The sequence below is a fragment of the Scleropages formosus genome, chromosome 11 (assembly GCF_900964775.1).
Source record: "Scleropages formosus chromosome 11, fSclFor1.1, whole genome shotgun sequence".
Classification (NCBI taxonomy): domain Eukaryota; kingdom Metazoa; phylum Chordata; class Actinopteri; order Osteoglossiformes; family Osteoglossidae; genus Scleropages; species Scleropages formosus.
This window is the reverse complement of record NC_041816.1, coordinates 27457125-27479198: the sequence shown is the minus strand read 5'-3', so window position 1 is coordinate 27479198 and position 22074 is coordinate 27457125. Positions and strand designations below refer to the sequence as shown.

At 46.4% G+C, this 22074-nt stretch overlaps 1 protein-coding gene and 1 non-coding gene across 6 annotated transcripts; both read left to right on the top strand.

Annotated features, from left to right (window-relative positions):
• The first annotated feature begins 16 nt into the window (after window positions 1–16).
• On the top strand, window positions 17–20598 carry acin1b (apoptotic chromatin condensation inducer 1b). Of its 5 annotated transcripts, XM_029255964.1 has the most exons (14): window positions 17–979; window positions 1081–1209; window positions 2740–2825; window positions 10016–10157; window positions 14330–14375; window positions 15359–15528; window positions 15781–15951; window positions 16218–16392; window positions 16566–16711; window positions 17260–17367; window positions 17630–17737; window positions 17908–18271; window positions 18406–18506; window positions 19182–20598. In XM_029255964.1, the coding sequence occupies exons 1-14, from the start codon at window positions 365–367 to the stop codon at window positions 19596–19598; spliced, it is 2778 nt and encodes a 925-aa protein (XP_029111797.1). In that variant the 5' UTR covers window positions 17–364; the 3' UTR covers window positions 19599–20598. The 5 variants fall into 5 exon arrangements, with proteins under 5 accessions (XP_029111797.1, XP_029111799.1, XP_029111798.1 ...); XM_029255966.1 differs by lacking the exons at window positions 17–979; window positions 1081–1209; window positions 2740–2825 and adding an exon at window positions 7508–7846; XM_029255965.1 differs by lacking the exons at window positions 17–979; window positions 1081–1209; window positions 2740–2825 and adding an exon at window positions 7509–7846 and having other exon boundaries at window positions 15356–15528.
• On the top strand, window positions 1271–1366 carry LOC114911954 (small nucleolar RNA U6-53/MBII-28). The gene has a single exon (XR_003798017.1). It is a non-coding gene; the product is annotated as a small nucleolar RNA U6-53/MBII-28 (small nucleolar RNA).
• Window positions 20599–22074: the final 1476 nt, after the last annotated feature.

Sequence of the window (22074 nt, the reverse complement as noted above, 5' to 3'; positions counted from 1 at the left end):
AGCGACGTTTGTGACGGCACCTGTAGAAGATCAGAAGGAAGAGAAAGAACCAGGCAAACCCCAGGAAGACACTGCAAAGCTGTCGGAGGTGGGAGAACCTAAACTCTCGGGGGGAAAGGGGGAAGAGGAGGTTCAGGTTTCTTCCGTGGCAGCTGGGAAAGAGAGAGAGAGCTGTCTTCCTCCGTGGAAGCGTGGGCGAGAACTTGGGGCTCCGGTGTCCGGCCCCTCTTCTCCCGCTCAGGGTGAAAAAGAGGAGCCCCTCGTAAGCCGAGTTCCCGGAAGACAATCTGAGGCACCGGAGAGTCAGGCTCCCACAGCCCTATCGCCTCAGCCCCCTTCCAAAAAGTTCCGCTTACTGCGTGACATGCCTGCTTCTTCTCCACCTGCCTCACCGCCCTCTGTGTCCTCAGCTGTTGTTAAGCATACTGGCGTTTCACCTGAAGCCCCTCCTGCAGGGCTGCAAGCCCGACTCATCTCCCCACCCCCAGATGAGGGACACAGGAGCAGTAGGAGCCTTGATGCAGAGAGCGGGGGGGTGCCCATCGATCCACTGGCTCTCGTGAGCGATAAAACAGCTGTCTCAGGCGGGCAGGTCACAGAGCCTGCAGCGTCCCACGTGGAGGGGGGAATGGCAGAGGCCCACAGTGAGGGTAAGGTGCCTTCAGGCAAGCCTGGATCCCAGTTAGGGAGTGAGAAGGGGCTTAGCGACACTGCTGGTCAGGCACATGTGAGGACAGCTAAGCCAGTGGAGGGTGAGAAACCCGGGCAACAGTTGGCTGCAGAAGCCCCCGTGGGGCCTGTGCTTCCTCCGTCACCCCCATCAGAGGAAGGCGATGTCGAACGAGAGAAGGAGAGGTCTTCATCATCATCCTCCAACTCTTCGTCCTCTGATTCTGACAGCGAATCGTCATCTTCACGTTCTTCTGAGTCGTCGTCCTCGTCAAGGGACAAATCCCGCTCCGCAGCTGGCAGCAGAAATGTGAGTGATCTGCAAAATGGAGGGAAGCTGTACGTCATACTCTATAGTCTTTCGGGGCAGCATTCATCTAATAAAGTGTCCTCTTGGTCCTTTTTTCTTAGCTTGGTGGCAAAAAGAGAGACGGGAAGATTGCCTCTCAGCAGGACACACCGGGCAGCCCCCGTCGCAAGAGGAGAGCAGAGCAGCAGCTGCAGGAGGCAGAGGAGGCTGAAGGTGCAAGTCAAAGCAAGGTCAGCCAGTCAGCCAGGCTCTTCTCGCACTCTTCCTCCTCAAAGTCTCTTCTCACCTGCCCTCCAATGATGAACTCGCCATGCTAATACTGATACACCTTGGGTGTAAGTGAGTTGAACTTGCCTTCTCACACTGGTGCAGTGTGCACTGAGGAGGATAAAAATTCCGTATTTGCCCCTTTTCTGTCTGTCTGTTTCTGTCTGTCTGTCCACATGCCCGCAGCCGAGCAATGAAGCGTTTCATTGTCTGGTCAGTATTGAGGTGAAAGAGATATTTGATGGTTTATTTAGGTGCCAACATACAACCTAAAGTTTGCAATAGCAGAGTTAGTTTTCTGCCTTTGAAAATGATATATAACTTAAATTGATTTAGCAACATATTCAACATGTATATGAGTTGTATGTACCGTATTTCTCCTATTTGACACCCCTGCTCTAATAGTAGCGCCCCCACCCGATAAGCCAGGGCGCAGCTAATATTTTTCTGCTGATTATGTTGATTTTTAATATCGTTGTGCACGTATAAGTAAAACTTTAGCTTCTTGAAAATGATCGATTAAACCTTAATTTAGAGAACACGGTTTTCTATTAACTTTTTATTTTTAACAACTACAGTGGATTTCAAGCTGTCTGGCCAAAAAATCGATGCAGATGCCTACACCTAATGTTCCTCACTGTCAACGTCGGTGCTGTGTTCACTGCTGTCGTCATCGGTGCCTAAAATGACTGGCTGCCGTTTTCATGGTGCAGTCTCAAAGCCTCGTGCCGCAAGGATTTGCCAGTGACTCGAACCCCACATTGACGTCGTTCCTCAAACCAGTTTATCAGAGCAGAGTTTCAATATCTTCATATCTGACAGGCCGACCAGCTCCTGACTTTCTCTTCTCAGATTTAGGTGCGTTTTGTAATCGTGTCTTGTTCTGGCACCAATCTTGCACTCATTGAAACATTGAAAGCTTTTGCGGTGAAATGTTTTCCTTTTTCTTCAGCAACTGCAATAACCTTCAACTTAAAAGCAGCTGTGTACGACTTTTTTTGCTCGCCATATTTAACCCACGTTGACAAAATGGCGATGCTCAGGCCGCATAGTTATCACGTGCTACATGCTAGGGAGAATTAGGCGAACTTCATAATTTGCACAATCAGGCCTCAAATAGATGCGCCCTGCCTTTAATTTGCGACGATAATTAGGAGAAATACAGTATATATAGCAGCAGCCGGTAGCATAATGGTTAGAGATACTGTGTTTGGACTCAAAGGTCACAGCTTCAATTCCTGCCTGTGGCTGGTATACCTTTGAGCAAGGTACTTACCCTAAATTTCTCCAGTAAAATTACCCAACTGTATAAATGGGTAAACAATTGTAAGTAACTTAACACTGTAAGTTGCTTTGGAAAAGTCCATCAGCTAAATGAATAAATGTAAATATGAGCAGATATTTTAAATCCCTCAGCATCTTCATGAATTGCATCCCTGTAATTTTTTTTTCCCCTTTTATGTGTGTGTCTCTTTTTTCTATTTCTGTAACAGAAGCCTTGTCCTGGCCAGGATGGAACAGATCAAGATAAAACATTAGAGATGAAAGCAGTTGGAATCAAGAGGGACTCCTCAGCCAGGTTAGTGAATATTACAGGCGTGCACAATTTACTCAAACAATTGAGCATACCTGTAAATATTAGATGTGAAGCATTGCTTTATTTCCTTTTCTATGTACTTCTATTACTGTTTTTAAAAAAAAAAAGTGAACTGAAACTGCCAGACTGCCACACTGCCTGCATTTCCCAAGGGACACAGGAGGGGAGATCTGCCTACCTGCTTTCCATTCACTCTAAGCTTTTGTGCCAGAGAAGGGTTCCTGAAAACCTTTCAGGGGGTGGCTGCACATGTTCCCTCCCTGTGACACTCTCTGGGTTCAGTACACTGTTTCAGAGGGCTGTCCACAGTAGCACAGGAACCCAGAAGATAAAACACTGGTCCAAAAAAAGGTTACTGTCAGTTTCTCTGTGCATACAGCCAGCTCTGGTGGACCATCTTGTGCACTGCCTTTCTTCTATGTGATTATTGAATGTTTCCTTAAGTATGAAGAATTGTTGGAATTCCAGGTGAACCTGCATGGTTTCCATTGGCAGGTTTGTCTTTCACCTTTAGGTCACAGTTGTGCTGCTCAGCCCGTTCTTTAAATGTTTGTGAAGAAATACTCCTAAAATGCTGACCTTATCACATGCATCATTTCAGAGCTACAGATGGACACCCTTCTATAATACAATTGCACATACTGTGCCTTCATCCTATTGACATATGTTTGGCAGTTTTGTGGTCTTACGGTATGAACTGGTTGTGAAGTCAGTTCTTGCTGAAAAAGTCTTCACTAATCCTGGCATCAGCTAACATGATATGCAGCTGAATAAAATCCAAGAGGGTTTTGATAACTCCATTCCACTGTCTTGACTGACATATTCCCACTATGCGCCCTGAAAATGATGTACACTGGGTCTTCAGGTTACAAATGTTTGTTAAAGATTTTTGATGATATGCTGTCTGTTGAAAGACATCTTTCCCATAATATAAAAGAGCAGCTGGTAGCACTGTGGTTATAACTGCTGCCTTTAGATTAGAAGATTGCTGCTTCAAATCTCACCTGCTGCTGTACTACCCCTGAGCAAGGTACTTATCCTCAATTGCTCTGGTAAAATTGCCCAGGTGTGTAAAAGGGTAAATAGTTGTAAGCAGCTTAACATTATAAATTGTTTTCTTTGTCTGTTGGTTTTTTTTTCTTTTTTTTCTCCTGGAGTGTGGGACTGGATTAATTCCGCTCACTTTTCCGGGTGTTCAGAGCTTGTCTGCCGTTTGCAGCTGTTGTTAATCAGTAACAAGATGACAGACATTGCACATTTTATTGTATAAGCCAGGCACTGATTAGCATTTAATAAGAATTTTGGAGATGCTTTTTTACTTTCAGTCATTCTGTTTGTTTTACTGTAGACTGAAATTAAAAATCTTAAATCTTGCAGCATATTTACTTAATATGGTTATATCTGAGAATTTTGCAGAACCTATCCAGCAAATAAGTTGATACATCTCTATTATTACACCTTTATTGATCATGTACATAATAAAGCAAATTAAAAGTAGATGCTGAATATTGCAGATGTTGGATGAAGTTAGTCTGGCAAAAGACTGGAATCCCTTTCTATGGTATATCCACGTATGTTCTCAGGATAGATTATGCAACTGGGTAACACTGAAGTAAGATGAACGGTTGAGGAAACCAAAACAAACAAATCTTGCATTGAGTTTTTCATTAATTTAAGCATTATTTGACATTGCTATAGAACCTAATCTACAAATAAATGAAGGAACATTTGTATTTTTAAGTTTTTACTGACTATGACATATTTGTTGGATTTACAAGCAGCCCGGAGGTCCTAGTTGTGTTTGTAATTTGGGGACCCAGTGTATTTGCATTATTGCTTCTCACCTTCCTTTTAGTGATGTGCAGAGCTTTTCCATTGAGCAGTTGTGTTCACCTGCCTCAGAAGCATCTGGAACTTCACAGGACAGAAATGTGGTTCTGTAGAAGTGGACTGGCAGTAGTCTGATTAGAATGAGCTGTCATGCATAACTAGACCACTGACGATCTCGTATGAGCAGATGATGGTCCCACAGTAAACTGCCAGAGGCCCAGTGAAGATGCAGGGGGTCCAAAAGTAGGCTAGTGTGGGCAAGTTTGAATACTGATAAGTTTAAAACTCCAATAGAGCCATTAAGAGCATAGGTGGGATTCTTCTGGGCCTCATTTCTGAGAGATAAAAGCTGCTTTTAGTTGTTTTATGTTATACCCCAGAAATCCTTGATCCTGATGCTTCTAATGTACACTGCTCTTTGTTCAAGCTGATCTGTTTATTAAAACCCTCCTTGAACACTTTGCAAAATTCAAAAGTAATAAGGACTCATTACACTTTCAGTACAGGCTTCCCTCACATAACCAGAAAAATTTGTTCTTGAACATTTGCTTGGAAGGTGAATGAATGAATCCCAGAGGGAAATTCTTTCCTTGCAACAGCATCCACTAAACAAATGTAGACACAAACGTACATACAGACATACATTCGAAAAACAGCTAAGTATATAAATAAATTAGGTACATTAATGCTTGGTAGATAAATGTCTTTATGCAAGAGAGGGCAGTGAACTCTCATAAAATTGGAACTCCATTTTCATTCATTGACATGGGAGGCATTGATGTGGTTGTGAGCCATGAAAGATTCACCAAATGCACAAAATTCCTGCCTTTCATTAACATGGAAAAAAATGTAATTCATTACAAAATCCAGAATTTCATACCACCACCTAATATGGCAGTTTTAATTTAATTACTGTAGTCCCTACTGAGATATTCACAAAGTATAATTTGCAATAAACACATAGTAAATCAAATCATGTCATTCATAAGAACTTCCATTCAGAAGACTTCTCTATCTTTTTACTTCATGTTTTTAAGGATTTTTTTTCTGTTTCTGTCTCTCCAACTTATTTTACATTTGATTTGATTTAGATATTGTGATAGCTGATGAATTTAGACCCTAATAAAGTGTGTGAGGATGTGTGAGAGATGCTTGTGAGCATGAACACATCTGTGAATCTCAGTTGTCCCATAGAAGCTGTGCCACATGAGACACAAGGCTGCCCACTTCTGTTTTTGTGTTTAACGCCACCAAGGCTTGCCTCCTCTTCAGTGAACATTTTCACTCTTATGAGGCATTTCTTGTGAGGGAGGTCGTCATGCACATGTTGGGGCGCAAATTGCACGTACTGCTGGATGCATCATGTTCTCAGCAGTGCTCCTTATGTGGTGGAAGACTGTACTGTTAGGATATACAAATTTGTGTTGGAGTGTCGCTTACAGTGAACAACCGTTGCATTTTTCATTCTGCTTGTTACCTTTATCATTTCTAGAACTTGAAATGCAAACAAGCTTACATGACTGGAAATTAGGCTCTGCATCATTTTTATTGTCCATTTATGTCATGCTGTCAGTTACTTTTAATATCATTTTAATTCCATATGACCATTCTGTTGAGCCAACACCACAATGAAGACAAATCTGTAATATAAGCTAAGATCAGATCACATCAAAGATGGTATTTGCAGCACAGGTTTGTACAGAGAGAATTTCATGCTTACCTGTATCTCTGTCCATGTCACAGTCTTAAGTTTCTGTGTCTTTCTCTGCATTCTGTCTGTGGAATGAATGTCAAGTATGTAAAATGTCCACAAGGCACTATATTACTGGAACCATCAGGTCAGGGTGAAGGAGAAGGTGGAGCACAGCTGTGTTAGTTTCTTACTGCTCCAGTTCACCTGGTTCACTTTTAGTGAGAACATTGCCACTGAACATCAGAGCAGTGTTTTTACCTGGGTGTTTTATAACTCGAGGTGCCTTCAGACTATGGTTCACAGGGTTTTTTTTTATTTTATTTTTTTTATTTTTTTTTTAAGTGTTAATGGTTTCGCTCTATGCATCTATGAAAATGTGTGAATGTTAAAATCCTTGTCCCACGGTAAGGTACCATGGCGAAGCTCTTTTACTGCAGCGAACGTGTGTTAGACATTCAGTGGGAGAAAACACATACATAGCGGCTCCAAGATCTTCACCACGTCTCTTACTGCCCTTTCTTTTCTGGAATTCTCTCTAAACATACATTTAATGTCTCCGTTATGTTTAACACGCTGTTCCCTTGGCCTGAAATTTTCTAAGTCCCTTCGGGGACCAGGCGTCCGCGGAGGAAGGCCCGAAAATACAGTATTTCATTTTTGTACTCAACGCAACTGTTCCGTTAGAAATGTTTGTGTTTTGTTATGAGATTCTTTTAATTCAGTTTAAAAGCTTTAGATGGCGAAGAAACAACTCTTGCTTACGATCATAAATTGATGAAATGAATCAATATAGTCCCTCACGTCTTGACCTTTGTAATTATAATTTAACGGCATCAAAGGTGAGGTGGCGCATCTCGCTTTGAAATACTGCTTTTTGACGATTTTAAGTGAACACGATAAAGACGTGTCCGTGTTTTGTTTCGAGTTTGGAGCAGGAGAAGTCGGCTCTTCGCCACTTGAGTTATCGATTATTCTCGAATTCGACACGACATGGCAGCGTAGCTCACATTTTCCGTCAGGCGCCGCGAGCGACAACCTCCCGTGCGCCGGGGCTCTGATCGCAGTAGCCCCTGGTTCTCTACATTCAGATCTGCCAGGGGGTTCGGGCTCTGCTTTGCTACCGACTCGTATTCAATGGACACGTATCGTCCGTGGGCGGCTCGCATTTGTAGTCAGGCGCGCGGCGCGGCAGCCCCACGGCCGCTGTGGCTGCGCTGAGACGGGTCCTTGCGCTCGCCCTCGCGCTCGCTCTCCTCCCTCAGCCCTCCTTCGGCTCTGTCCAATATGGCGGCGCTGCGTGCCTGGCCGTTCTGAGACCGACGCAGCGCATAAACCCGCAGCGAGCATTTTAAATCAAAAAGGAAAAAACTCTCCGCAGAGCAGGAGCGCCACCGCTTAGCCAGGAACTGCCGATTTCGGCGGAGCGTTTCGGGTCTGGCTTCGGGCCCGACAATATGCTGTCCGAAAGCAACAAAAACGGGTAAGCTGGCGAGGCAGGGGGGCGACCGAGGTACGGCGTTCAGCACCGTCTTCTTTTCCCTCCTCCTCCTCCTCCCCTCCCTCGTCTTTCTCTCGCTGCTCGGTCCTTCGGCTCACACCGAGTCCCGAGTGTGTGTTCCGAGCAGGGAAGGGTGCGTGGCGTGCGCGCGCCCGTGTGTGTGTGAGCGAGCCAGTGAGCGAGCTAGTCAGCGAGCGAGCGCACATTGGGGGGTCGGTGGGGGTCGCCGGCTTCATTGGAGGCTGCGGCTCTCTGTCCCCTGCGAACAAGGGGCCGAGGTGTGTGGCCTTCCCTCCCTTTCATTTCCCAAGTCCCTCAGTGTGACGTGCGGCTGCGCTTAGTGAACAAGCGAGTGCTGTGGAGGATCTTTCTGGAGACCAGAACTGTGTGTGTTGGGGAGGGGTTCTCCCTGGAGGAACCGCTTCTGCTGGCCGCGGGGACTCCCAGGGCCATTTTGCATCCCCACGCTCCGACCCGTGCGATGGAACGCTTCCTCGGTCGTCCGTTGCCTTTCCTCCTCTTCCAGCTCCAGCGTTTTCTACACACGTTATTCCCAAGAACTCTTTAAACGATGGTATTTTAACTGCCTCCTGGAGTCTACGATCTTGTGAGAAGATTAGGAGCATCAAGGAACCACCTGTTTGTTCTGTGCTTCCTTGGCATCTTTCGAGACCCACGCGCATCTCGGGCAACAAGAGTTTCTGCGATGTTCCCTTCCCCACCCACCAGTGAGGCGTTGTGGGTGCGAGTCTCTGGCCAGAGGGGCAACACTTAAAAGTGCAAAGGCTTTATTTCCAGCTGTGTATTCCAGTGGTGGCCCATTCTGACCGGGCACAGGAGATACTGAATGTTCGCTTAATGGCCTTTGTGTTATGCTGTTACTTTTTTTTTTTTTTTTTTTTTTTTTAAAAAAAAACATACAGTTTTCTTGAGTAAGGTAGAGTAGGATGTGCCTAAGGAGGTCTAGGAAGACTTATCTAAGTGTCATTTATTGAATGTAGAAATGGTATTGACATCAGGTTGTCAGGCTGTGAAAGAATGAGGTTATAGAAGAGTTGATTTCCAGCAGATCTTAATGTCTATTCTGTGTACGTATCCGTTGTCTTTGAAGTTGTGTGCCTTCCTTTAAAATGTAGCGGTACCTTCACAGTGCGTCTTGACTCCCGTGATGGGTGTGGCAGTGATGGTCTCTTCTTCGGGCCATGGGGCAGAATTGCTCCTTGTCCGGTGGGATGTGAACATGCTTTCTGGAAACAACTTAATTTCCCATGAAGCTCAGAGTTTTTTAAATTTTATAAATTGCATTGGTGAATGAAGCTGTAGGGATGCAGCTCTTCAGGCCTTAGGCCTTGTGGTGCCATAGATCACGTATACTCATGGGTTTACTTCCTGCTGTGACACAGTGGAAGAGGAAGTATCACGTACCTGATGCTCACCCAAGTGTCTCATCTTGCATTGCTTTTCAATAATTAGTCCGCTGAGATGGGAGGGCCCTTGTTGCTCGTGGGTTTGTCTGTTGCACAGAGACAAGACCTGAGCCAGCTGTCATAACTGCGCCTGCCCTCCCCTCAACCTCACCTAATCTCGAGGGAGAGTAGGAACCCAACAAAAGACTAAATAACATGGCGGTACTTATTATTGGGTGACATACCACTGCTGTGTCTTACAAGTCCAGTACTACTTGCCACAACTGCAAGTTTTCTTCAGTCATAGATGGAAGAAAATAAACTCCATGTTGCTTGCATCTCTCTTTAGTGTGCTGCCTTTTTTTGCTTATCCAATGTGGCAGTCTTGTTCTCTTGCCACATATGTACTGCGATTTCCTCTCTTTGGGTCATTGAATGTTTGAGGAGTTTCCTGTATGTGTGTGTGTGTGTGTGTGTGTGTGTGGTACACAGTGCAGCACTGGTACAGGTTATCTGTCTGCTGGTCAGGTTATTTATAGTGCAGTGAGGCAGGGCTGACCCAGATCAGTTGGCTGAGTCTCTCTACCTCTTGTGTGGTTCTCTTCACCCGTTTGTGCATCTTTCACTGACGTGCGTGTGTACATTACCTGCTGTTTACCTCACGCTTCTCTTCACGTTCAGCGTCGCTGCATGTCACCTGTGATATTAACTTGTGCTCTTCATTCACAATGTGTTCCTTCGCCAGGGAGTTGAAGCAGGCTGCTATGTCGGAGCCGGCTGACTCTGCGATGCAGGTGGACGCACACTCAGAGTCGGAGGGCGCAGGGGTACAGCCGCACCCTGACAGCCACGGGGCTTCAGAGAGCAATGAGGGCCGCTCAGAGGAGGTAAGGCTGCACAGAGGGAGGAGCAGGCAAGTGGGTGGTTGACTTGTGTCCGGTGCTAGTGAGCAGGCAGGCAGGTAGGCAGTCAGGCAGGCAGAGGGGCCCGCTATGGGACAACTCGCACTGTGGTTTGGATGCGCTCGTACAAAACCGGAGTGCAAATTACTCGAATAAAGACTGCCAGATATGTTTTTTTTCTTTTTTTTTCTTTCTTCATCATAACAATGTGAGAGCATACACCCGTAACCATGCAGTCTGGAAATAATGGAATAACGTAGTCTCTGGGGTTTTGTATTTTGTTGTGAAAATACCATTGCACCTGGGAGGGTTCAAAATGGTAGACACATACTTAGCTGTGTTATATGTATCATGTAAATGATTGATTTTAATCCCTGTGGGTAAAAGGCAACATTTGTTCCATCCCTTTCTACCGTCCACCCTTTTCCATTCAGTCACCTCCTTATCATTCATCCTTCCCACTGTTTTATCTCCTGTGACAGTCACTATGTAACTTCTTCCTTTTGTACCATAAGGCTCCCACACATGAACACAAATGCACAAATCCAGCCATTCTCTACAGTTTGTATTTTGTATAAAACATAAAATTTCAACAAGCTTTCCACAGAAATTTTCTTATTTAAAGTAGTAGTGAGATTAATTTGGATTGACCGAGTGCACTGAAGATGGAAGGGCAGCTAGGGTCACACTTAAGAACCTACCTTCTAGCATCTCCCCTGTCTGCCCCGCATGTTGCCTTGAGTCTCGGGTAGCTTTGTGGTATGTGGAGATTACTTTAGTTCTGTTACCTAATGATTTAAATCCTTTGTGGGAAGTGAATCGTTTTTGAAAGTGTGGGATTTAGGCTCTTACCATTTTAAAAAGAGGCCCCTCCCATTCCTGTAATGTATGGATTTTTTTGGTGCAAAAGTTGTGTATTTCTGGTGTGTGTGTGTGTGTGTGTGTGTGTGTGTGTGTGTGTGTGTGTGTGTGTGTGTAGTCTCCCATCCGGAGTCTACCATCCAATGTCGCCATGTGATAGATAATGTGAGAGATTGTTAGAACAGTGACAGTTGGGTAGTTCTGTGGGATTATCCCTAATGTTGTGGGTATTAATGATGAGGGGAACTCCTGTCCTCTATATCTGTATCTGTTTCTCTGTGGCTGATGTTTAAAACCCCATTGATTGCTTTGTTGTAAGGTGCTCATGCCTCTTCCATTGCCCCAATTGGTACCTGCGCACTACCTCTACTCCTCCACAACCTACTACACCTGTTCCGCTATGCCCAAGCGACTTGGCTGTACCTGAGCTAGGCCCCTGAGTCTGCATTGAGTTTAACTGCAAGGTCCCAAGCACCACCGCTGAGGGAGGCTGCCGGAACACTCACTTGTGGCCGTGTTGCCGCAGAGAGGGCTTACGGAGCCATGTAACGGACTGCAGGGAGTGGGAGGTATGGCCTGTCATCAAAGAAGCCATCCCTAGTGCGAACCCCTCCTGTGTCTGGCAGGAAGTCCCAAGGCACGCCATGTGTTGCAGACACTGCTTCCAGCCACAGCATCAGCAGTTTGCATTGATTTCTCACAAGGATTTTGCATTTGCTTCTTCCTGCTGGATTAGGAACCTGAATTTGTACAGAAAACATCCAGATCCTTCATAGTTTGTGAATAATTTCCCCCTGACCTGGAGTTTTCTTGCCGAATGCATGTGAAGGACTAAGCTCTGGCAGGGATTTACAAATGAACATTACTGTCACTGCTGAATTTGATTGACTGGATTGGATTTATGAACTGTGAACTACTTCTACTAGTACTACTACTACTACTGACAAACTGCTGCTGCAGGGTCAGTGACCTCAGTCATTTAACCTGAATATTTCCACCGGTCTCCAAAGGACTTGGAAAATGTGCCTGCTGATGTTTTAACTGTCATTTTGACAATTGAACAAGGCAACACTGATGGAACTGAGCTCTATTGTGAATGAACATTTTGACTTCCACAGAACTTGATTTTTCATCAAGATGAGCGCCTGTGCCTTGTTTGAAGTTCAGATTACATCACCTGATGCATCTGAGCTCTTTTCCAGGTTTTCATTGTCAATGGATTATAATATCCTTTCAACGCTTGATGGGTTCTTGTTTTGGCCTTATGCTGGTTGACAGTTGGGCCTGGAATGCTGTAACCAATCCATAGCTGGACTTTGTTTGGCTCATGCTGCACTGATAACCAGACATCATCGTGGATTCCCATTCGCTGCTCAGCTTCGCTGTCAACCAAGTTGCCGTTGGGCGTGGGATGCAAGTGACCACTTGTGCACAACTGAATAGCCAAAAAGGTCACTGTTTCATTGGAATGGAAGAGTGCGGTTCCACATGTCAAGATTTTGCATGGCTTCAAACTCGGCTGCAACTATGGAGCGAAATGCAAAGCCTATTAGCAAAACTGACTGACATTAATGTGGTTGCAGCATGACTTCAGCAGACTGAGAATGGGCTCCACTTTTCACCCGTATTGCATCGCCCTTCCAGGCACTGATACATCAGTCATTCTGCCTCTGTACTTGACCAGTCACAAACTACTAGTCACTCAAGTCTTCAATTTTCACACGACGGTGGCGTTTGAATCAGAACATCTGCTGTAAAAGTCACCAAGTTTGGTCGCCTGCGTGATGGTTTGAAGCAAAACTGTTTCAAATGACCAATAACTACCGCTTTTGTCAACCATGAGTAAAGCCTGAGGGGGAGGTCAGAGGTCAGAAGGGGATGCTTTTCTCCTGTCTCGAAAGATGAGATGGCTGTCTCAGGAGTCCAATCACGGAATTGACTCCTGGACCCTGTGTGCCACAGGATGGCTGCTTGTCTACTCCTTCGGTTCCTAGGACTGGCTGAGTGACAGTGGGGATGACGGTGCCAAGGACAATTTCTCCAGGGAATTCAAAGACCACACCTGTCATGCCCGAATTAGGGGTTGAAGGACATTTAAAACCACCCCTTTCCCGAAAGAGACTTGTTTGTTGCTAGTGAAAGGAGACTATTTGAACAGTACATCCCCTCAGAAACAAAACGAGCACTTCCTGTCAGCCGACCAGTCAGCATACTCTCAAACTGAGTCCTGTCCACACTCCTCATCTACCTCTGATTGGACCCTTGTTGGCTAGATACAGTACACACTGCGGTGCGGTTGGGCCATAGCCGAGCCAAGTGAAGATCAGGTGTCAATGGTACCAGGAAATAACTTGTCATTTCCTCTCCTTTTGTACATGTATGCCTTTTTTAAAAAAAAAAAAAAAAAATTTTAGTCCAATGTAAAATGCATTTATTTGAAAAAATAGGGATTTGACTATTTTAAAACATAATTGCCTTTATTTAAAGCTATGGTTACTGCAGTTTTAATTTTACTGAGCTCATACACATTGTTGTTGGACACCATGCTGCAGATGATTTGTGCACCTTTTCGGTTGCCCTCTTAGTAATCCAGCACAGCCCGGTGGTTTACTTCCACCCATGGGTGTGTTGCTGAACAGTACCTGTATTTCTTGCTCAACTTGAACTGCAGTACCCTTTCAGACCAGGTCTGAGGCTAGTGGTCAGAACAGCAGTGCTTCCAGGGCAACACTTTTCTTTACATGGGTTCAAAACTTTTTTTTTATCTCCTTCATTCTTTTGTGCATCGGAGCACAACATTTTACCTCTTTGTAGAAACACGTTCCAGACATTGTAATTATGTAAGTAAACTAGTGCTTTTTTTTGGCAATATACTCCTAGGCCCCAGTAGTCGTCATATTGACAAAGAGGCTGTGGCCTATGGACTATGCAGTGCTCCCACTCCCCCCCCCCCAAAGTTGCAGTGTTTCTTTAAGTAACCTGTAGCAGCCTTGGTTCTGATCCTGTGGACCCTCTAAATCAGACCTGAGTAAAACTGGCTTTCCTGTCTGTAGATGAACACTTACAGGCTGCAAGAAGTTGTGGTAAAAAGGCGATTTTAGCCCAGAAGGAAAGTGTGCACTGGAGTCACTGCTGTGATACTGTGCCCCTCTACCCAGTCCCCCATCTCTGTTTTTATTGATAGCTTTGCTTCTCTCTCTCCCCCCTGTCTCTGTCCATTTGCCTGATTTCTCCCCCTCTCTCTCACTTCTCCCCCTATGCTGGGGTTGTTGTTTTTTTTCCTCCTTTTCTTTCAGAGTGCTACACCAAAGTCATTCACTGCCCGAAAGATCTCGTTGAACAGTAAGTATCCCTTGGTCATTTGCAGTGTTTGATTTTCCTGCTTTTAAATAAAGACACCCTAGATCTGATATGATTGGGGTTCAGAATATTGGCCTGTGTTTTTAGTATGTTTACCCAGTTTTAATACCACGTAGTGATAGTCAACACAATCAGTCTAGCAGTGACCGTTAGCTGAGTTTGATTGGGCACAAACGCATAACAGCTGTTAAGTGTCTTGTTTTGAAAAGTTGAAATACTTTAGTATTTCAGTCGATCACTGACATTGGAAAAACAAAACATTTGCTGATTGACAGCGTCTGATGTCACATTCAACATGAACACATCCATCACTAACACAAGGGTAACTTTCTCAATGAAAATATCAGTGGAAATAACCTAGAGTCTTTGTGCAAGTGGTACGCAAGTAGTGAGTACAAGGGTGTCAGTGGTGAGGTGGAGTAAAAATATAATGTAACTAGTCTGTGTTCAGCAGCCTTGCAGTTCAAATGAATTCCTTGTTTTCGCTCCTGCAGTCACCTCACTTTTGTTTGGGGTTGGGGAGGTGGATCATTTTCATCATCCTCCTCACTGCTCTAAAGCTCATTATAGTGACTCCTCTTGATTTCAGTTTTTGAATCTAATCTCTTTTTCATTTAAAAAAAGAAAGATTTGGTTCAACTCTTGACCATTTTACGAGTAGTGCCATATCACGTGTGTGTATTTTTGTAGCTGAAATGTGTGCTGGAGGAGATATTGTGATCTGTAGGTTTGGCTTTTCGGTGCGAGACCCTGTTTGCTCTCTCTGTCTGGACACCATACAGTCCTCTCTAGAGCAGGTAGTTAAACTAGTGTTTAGTCCCCAGTGTGTTCTGCTCTGAGATATTCTTCACCTTCTTTTGGTTTGTGTGTTCACACCTCCACTTTGATTCCGAAACTTCCAGCTGATATTTGTGCACGCACACACGTGCACGCACACACATTCACACACCTCTCCTTCGTAGCAGCTAGTAAGCCCTCCCTGTGTGTTGGGGGCACGGCGCAAACGGCAGCCTCCTCCACGGCTCTACCGGAGTCCGAGACCGGGGGCCAGGCAGCTAGGAAGAGAAGGTGGGGCTCGAGCACTGTTGTTACTGCCAAGAAGCCGTCCATCAGCATCACCACAGACTCACTGAAGGTACAGTGAAGAAATAATATTGGAGTATTTAGTGTCACGTCTGCAGACAGTCATACTTAACTGGAATACTTTTTTTGCCCTCCAAAGCAATCTCAAATATCTAAGTAGCTTAATATTTTATCATTAATTATACTCCCCCCCCCCCCCGGAGGTGGGGATCAAAGCAGGGTCTTCCAAGTGCAAGGTGGTTTTTCAACCATCATGTTTACTGCTGCCCCTAAATGGTACTGACATGTACTCCGTCCTGTTCAGTCTCTAATCCCAGACATCAAGCCAGCCGCAGGCGCCGGGCCACAGGAGGCGATAGTGGACCTGCACCCGGATGAGGGGCACCTCTCCGCAGATGAGGAGGCTGCTGATCGAGGCGAGAGGGGGGACCAAGGCCTGGAAAAGGGCTTGAAGATCAGGCGCACAGTAACGCAGGTTTGTGCAGATGTGTGTAACTTCCACAGCAAGTCCACCTTCCATTAGGCAACCCCTCGGATACTTCTGGATCTCCTTGAAGTTTTGGGAGAACTGTTTCCTAGCTCTAAATGCACCCTGTCACTTAGCTTTTCACCACTTTTTGCACAATGCCTTACAGGCTCTTTTGTGCTCTGTTTTGTTGGCTATGAAAGCTGCTCTGTTTACAGTGTATGCAGTCTTTGCAGTGGCTCAAAATGTGAAAATATGATCTTTGCATTTGTCAGGTGGTGCCTGCTGAAAACCAGGAGAACGGGCAGAAGGACAAGGAAGAGGAAGAGGATGAGGATGAGGAAAGACAAAGTGACAGGGTTGTTCTGGAGGAGGGGAAAGATGGCTCTGCTGAGGTCGCCTTGGAAACGCAAGTGGTGCCTTCGGCCCGTGAGACTGAAGTAAAGAAAGGTGACTGACGTTTTTAAATAAGTGTTTAATAAATGTCTGCATTTAGAATAAAACAATACAGTGAAACAGGTGAATTCATAGTTCATTCTCTGCTCTCTGAGTGCTGTTTTCTATTCATCTCTAAATTATTTTCAGAATTAAAACTGCATTTTTAACTTTCTTCATTCTTTCAGTCACACCTAGTGACACTTTGGTGCGTCGCTCCATCAGCCAGCAGAAGTCGGGCGTCTCCATTACCATCGACGACCCTGTCCGAAGCACAAAGCAGCCTTCGCCACCACGTGGCAAGATCACAAACATTGTCCACATCTGTAACCTGGTGAGAAGTTTACTGTTTAAAGCGGGCCATAATAGTGATTAAAGCTGATGCCTTTGGACCCAAAAGTTGCAGATTTGAATCTCACTTCCAGCAGTAGTACATCTGCATACATTTACATTTATTTGAGGCTTTTCTCTAAAGCGACTTACAATGTTCAGGTACGCACAACTGTTTACCCATTTTACAGCTGGGTAGTTTTACTGGAGCAATTCAGAGTAAATGCCTTGCTCAGCTGTACTAGAGCTACAGGTGTGGATTGAACCTGGGACCTTTGGGTCCAGAGGCAGTAACTCTAACCACTACGCTCCCAGTAGTACCCCTGAGCAAAGTACTTACCTTAAATTGCTCAACTGTATAAATGGGTAAGTAATTGGAAGAAGCTTAACGTTATAAGTTGCTTTGAAGAAAAGCATCAGCTAAATGAATAAATGTAGGTGTAATTTTACCGCACCCTGTTTGAAGCTGAGCCCGTTATTGAGGCACAAACTTGGGTTTGCTGACGGGTTGCAAGAATTGCTCTTATTTGACCTCTGAGCTTTGGTTCGCAGGTAAGACCTTTCACTCTGGGCCAGCTGAAGGAGCTGCTGAACCGAACCGGAACTGTGGTGGAAGAGGGTTTCTGGATCGACAAGATCAAGTCACACTGCTATGTGACAGTGAGTCACACTGCTCTCCATTCCTCCTTTTGCTGTGCACTTTCACTTATGGATTATTAGAGTCGTAGTCCTTCTGTTACTGCACAGAGTGAACTGTTAAAACAGTCAATGAGTGTCAGAAACACTGAAAATGTCTGGAATACTCTGTTTAGCTGTGGTACATTGTACACTTAATTTTTACCAAAAAAAAAACACATTAAATGGCTAGCAGGTAGAGCAAACATCTACTTCATGTTTCTGTGTGTTTGACTCCTTTCCTCAGTACTCCAGCACAGAAGAGGCAGTTGCCACACGTGCCGCACTTCATGGAGTTAAGTGGCCCCAGAGCAATCCCAAATTCCTCAGCGTGGACTTCTCAGAGCAGGATGAGGTGAAGCGCACACCTCTTATCCAGTGTCGTCAGTCTGTGTAACTTGTCCCATTTCCCTGTGACCTTCTGTGTCTCACTGTTCAAAATACATTCCAGAACATGTAGTATGTCTTGCGTAAGAGTTGTTCAGAAATAAATGTGAAAGCACCGTTCTCTCCCTGCACATGCAGCTCGACTTCCACAGAGGTCTCCTGACTGTAGAACGCAGCGGTGGGGAGGAGGAGCGCAGCGTCCCTGCCGGGCCTCCCTCCGGACCCCCGGGTCGGCCGGGGACGCTTCCTCCCTTAATGCCCGAGCGACAGCAGCGCGAGCGCGGCAGCGGAGGAGTGCGCGACCAGTGGGCCGAGAGGGAGCGCGAGATGGAGCGCAGAGAGAGGACCCGTGCCGAGCGAGAGTGGGACCGAGACAAGGTGCGGGACTTCGGCAAGCCGGGGGAGGAGCGAGAGAGCGCAGCCAGACGCTCTCGCTCGAGGGACAGAGAGAGGAGGCGCAAGGAGAGGGCCAAGAGCAAGGAGAGGAAAACGGAGAAGAAAGGTACCCCCGCAGGGCTCGGTCCAGCACCTGGTCTCGTGCTGATCCTTACAGAACTTGTCGCTACAGACGCATGTCAACTCAGTGTAAAAGTGCCGTCCAAACTCAGGGCTCTCCTGTGCTCGTGTTCGTTACAGAGAAGGCCCCGGAGGAGCCCCCCGCCAAGCTGCTGGATGACCTGTTCTGTAAAACCAAAACGGCGCCCTGTATATATTGGCTCCCCCTCACAGAAGAGCAGGTGAGACGGTTGTGTGACCTTCGCCCTGCTGTCGTCGTTGCTTCATATAAGTTCACAAAAACATCTTCACTTGTAAGCACCCAGATGTCTCAAAGTGAGAAATGCAGACTGTGGAGTTCTGTTACTCATCATGCTTCAGTGTTCCAGCTGTGCCCTGTTGGGAAGTCACTAGAACCTAAATTAAAAGGAAGAATAGATGAGATGCTTTTAATTTGTATCAAGGTGTACTTTAATTTTTACTTAGTGCCTGTATTTTTCCTGTTCGTTAATATGTTCTTATGAGTAATAGAGTACAATGTTTACTCCAGCTTAGACAGTTTCTGTTCAGGGAGGTTCTGTTTTACACATGTAGAAACTGCTGGGATGTGTACATTTATTGTTTGGAAGCCCAGTAATGGAGTTACTTAAGCTGACATACAAAGGTAACATCTGAAAGCAGATATTTCAGTATTGCACACAGAAAGGTGTGTGTGTGTGTGTGTGTGTGTGGGGTGACCTGCAGTGCTCCTGTCCCCCAGGCCTGGAGCTCCTTCCGTTGTAAGAGGCGCTTTAGGGACGTTTTTCAGGAGCACCGGTTCGGACCGGTCTGTGCACCTCTGTGTGATGCAGGCTCTGCCCGGTGCCAGCGACACACTCGGTGCTCATCTCTCTCTCCCTCCATCGTGTTGGCTGTAGGCGGCGCAGCGAGGAGCAGAGCGCGCCGAGCGCATGAAGGAGCGCGAGAAGCGGAGGAAGGAGCTACAAGAGGAAGAGGACAAGAAGCGAGAGGAGGAGCGCAAGGAGAGGGTGAAGGGCAGAGAAAAAGAGGGCGGGGCTGTGCCCAGCACGGGGGTGGGGGGTACCGGCCGAGTTGCAGAGGGGGACAGGGAGAGAGAGCGGGACCGCGACCGGGGTCGAGATAGAGATAGAGATAGGGATAGGGATAGAGAGGGGGACAAAAGGCGAGACTCGTACCGCGCCCGTGCGGCCGAGTCCAAAGCTGAAGGTGGCGCCAAAGGGGGGCTCGGCGGGGGCCTGAGTGGGGGGCTTGGCGGGGGCCGGCGCTCTCGCAGTCGTAGTAACCCCCCCTCGTCCCGGGACCGACGCCGCTGACCACCATCTCGGGGGGTGGAACAACACGCTCTGAGCCCAGCGCTGAGGGTTTGGGAGTTTGAGGTTGTACGATGAGCTGTGGTTTCTGTGTGACACCATGCTGCCCCTCCCCTTCTCTCCCTGGGGGGGGTTGCGCTCTCGCTGTGGTTCCCCACTGGCTCCTTTCATTGCTCTTGATCTTCTGTCCTCCAAAGCCACCGAGCGGTTCTACAGTGTATCCTGACCCTCATGCACCTCTTGTGGATGTACCAGAGATATGCCCACCCCCCTACTTGAACATTAGACCAAAAGCCTAGAAGAGGCAGATGTTTCAGAACTGTATTCGACCAAGTCGTGTCGCCCAGGGCTGAAACTCAGCGTAGCTCCTGCTTTCCTTTCTGTCCTCCTCCTGAGCTCTTTCTCCAGGTCTTCCTGCTCTTTTCTCTTTCTACAGCCTGTTTAACACCCCCCCCCCCACCTCCCCCAGCATTAATTTGTGCACTGATTCATGTTCAGACAGTTTGCTCCACTGTTGCTGGAGCTGCTCAGCTCTTGCACCTTCACAGCTGTGTCCAGTGTTGCACTGATCCGACACCGTTTGGACTTTCTCACTGTAGTGTAGCGTCCTGTCCGCAGGGGAGGGGCTCTCCGCTCTGTTCCCCCCTTCCTCGCACCACCCCCAAACCCCCCATGACACTGCCTCCCTCACCGGTCTTCAGTGAAACCGTTCCGTTGCAGGAGAGGTGTGTGAGGTCAGGAATACCATCTTCAAGCTTGTCCCTCTTCTCTCCACTCCACCGATGATCTCCGGGGGAAAAAGTGAGCGTAGTCCTGGTGCCCCCCACCCCCACCCCCCTTCCAGGTAATGAGGCCGGGGTTAAACATTTATTAAAGAAATTACTGTTTTAATATTTTAATTTGATCATTTTAGTATGAATAGTTTGTTTTTGCGTTTGATTTTTTTCTTCCCTTCTGTAAGTGTTGAATGTACAAAGAATAAAAAGGTTTAAGTTTCAGTGCATTTTTTCTGCTCTGTTTTCCACTGGTGTTTGTGCAGCACTGTACAGTGTTTGACATCATTTTGTCCACCTTATTGTGGTGAATTTCTTTGATTGGTACAGTACGTTTTGAGGCATGTTATTTGCCGTGGGATGCAGATCACGGCCATCCATGTTGGTGCTCATTGCGATATTAATGCACTGGCTAAATGGTGGAGTGATAATGTGTTTGAGGCTTTTCCGCTCCCACATTGTTCTGGTGAAGGTGTTGTGCTGATGTAAACATTCAGCTGAAACTACTCCCCACACACACGCCGTGCGCGCACACATAACACGCGCCCGCATGAGCATTCAGCTGTCACATTTATGGCTCCTTCGTCACTATGAATACAAGTGCATCATGGGAGTTTGGTTTCTGTTCTATGAAAGGGGAAGATGTTGCAGTGTCATTGTATCAAGAACCTAAAACTGCAACTAGTGAGGAATTTGGACTCTGGAGTCTGAGCTCATGTCCCTGCTCTGCAGTGAGGGGACATGTAGGACACCTGTAACTTTGCATTGTGTCACAGGAGCTCTTTTGTTGACCAGAGAGCCCAGCGCTTACTTGGAAGTGATCCACAGTTTGACGTGGAAATCTGCCCATGGCGCCACACACATTCCACAGATCCTGAAGCTTATCAGTGTGTGAGAAGTTCTTAGTCCATAGATGTTTTTGTGCGATGTTCCCAATTAATTTCAATTCCACCCTCAATATTCTCTGTACATGAGTGTTCCATGTGGTCTTTTTAAGTCGCACACATCAGAGATCCGTAGAACAGCGTTTGCGTGTAACGTTTAAGTGACTTTTGGCCAGAATTCCAGGAGAACAGGGCGGATTGTGGCGGAACTTGGGACAGGGAGGGGGGTCCCAGGACTCTGGTTGTGTTGAGAAGTTGCAGGTGTTTCAGCCTCTTACTCCTTCCCTCAGCTTCTCCATGGGTACAGCACCCCCCCTCCGCCACGAAGTTCATGTCCCACAGCCTACTGGATGAGTGCTGAAGTCATCTTGCAGTCTGATAGTGGGGGAGTTTTCTGAGACGACTGACATCACTGCACAAAGTCCCCTGCTCTACCTCCCCTACCTTAGACAGTATCTACATAGCAACTTACTTTCATTTCAGTGTCTTGAGACGCTGTTTACGGCCATGTTTACCATCGGTGATCTCTGTCCGGTCTGTCAATGTGCCCTTATTTTTCTTTCTGTATAATTTTTAGTTTTGGTTTCATGATATAGGATGTAGTAAAAGAACACAAACTAGATAATATGATGTGTTCATATTTTAGTTTTAATAAAATCTGTCCTCTACCTAAACCTCAGGATGTTACTCCAGTTCACATAGCAGGAACATTAGACAATAGCCATTTTCTCTCTCAGACACACTGCCTTGCTATGGTGTGCTGGCTCTCTGTGCTCCACACACATTTTGGTGTTCGCTGTAGGAGGAGGACACCTTCAGTGC

Coding starts and splice junctions, on each gene's coding strand:
- acin1b (XM_029255964.1), top strand. CDS start 365: ATGCCTGCTTCTTCTCCACCTGCCTCACCGCCCTCTGTGTCCTCAGCT. Junction 14,376..15,358: donor CCGAAAGATCTCGTTGAACA/GTAAGTATCCCT, acceptor CCTTCGTAGCAG/CTAGTAAGCCCTCCCTGTGT. Junction 16,712..17,259: donor TTGTCCACATCTGTAACCTG/GTGAGAAGTTTA, acceptor TTTGGTTCGCAG/GTAAGACCTTTCACTCTGGG.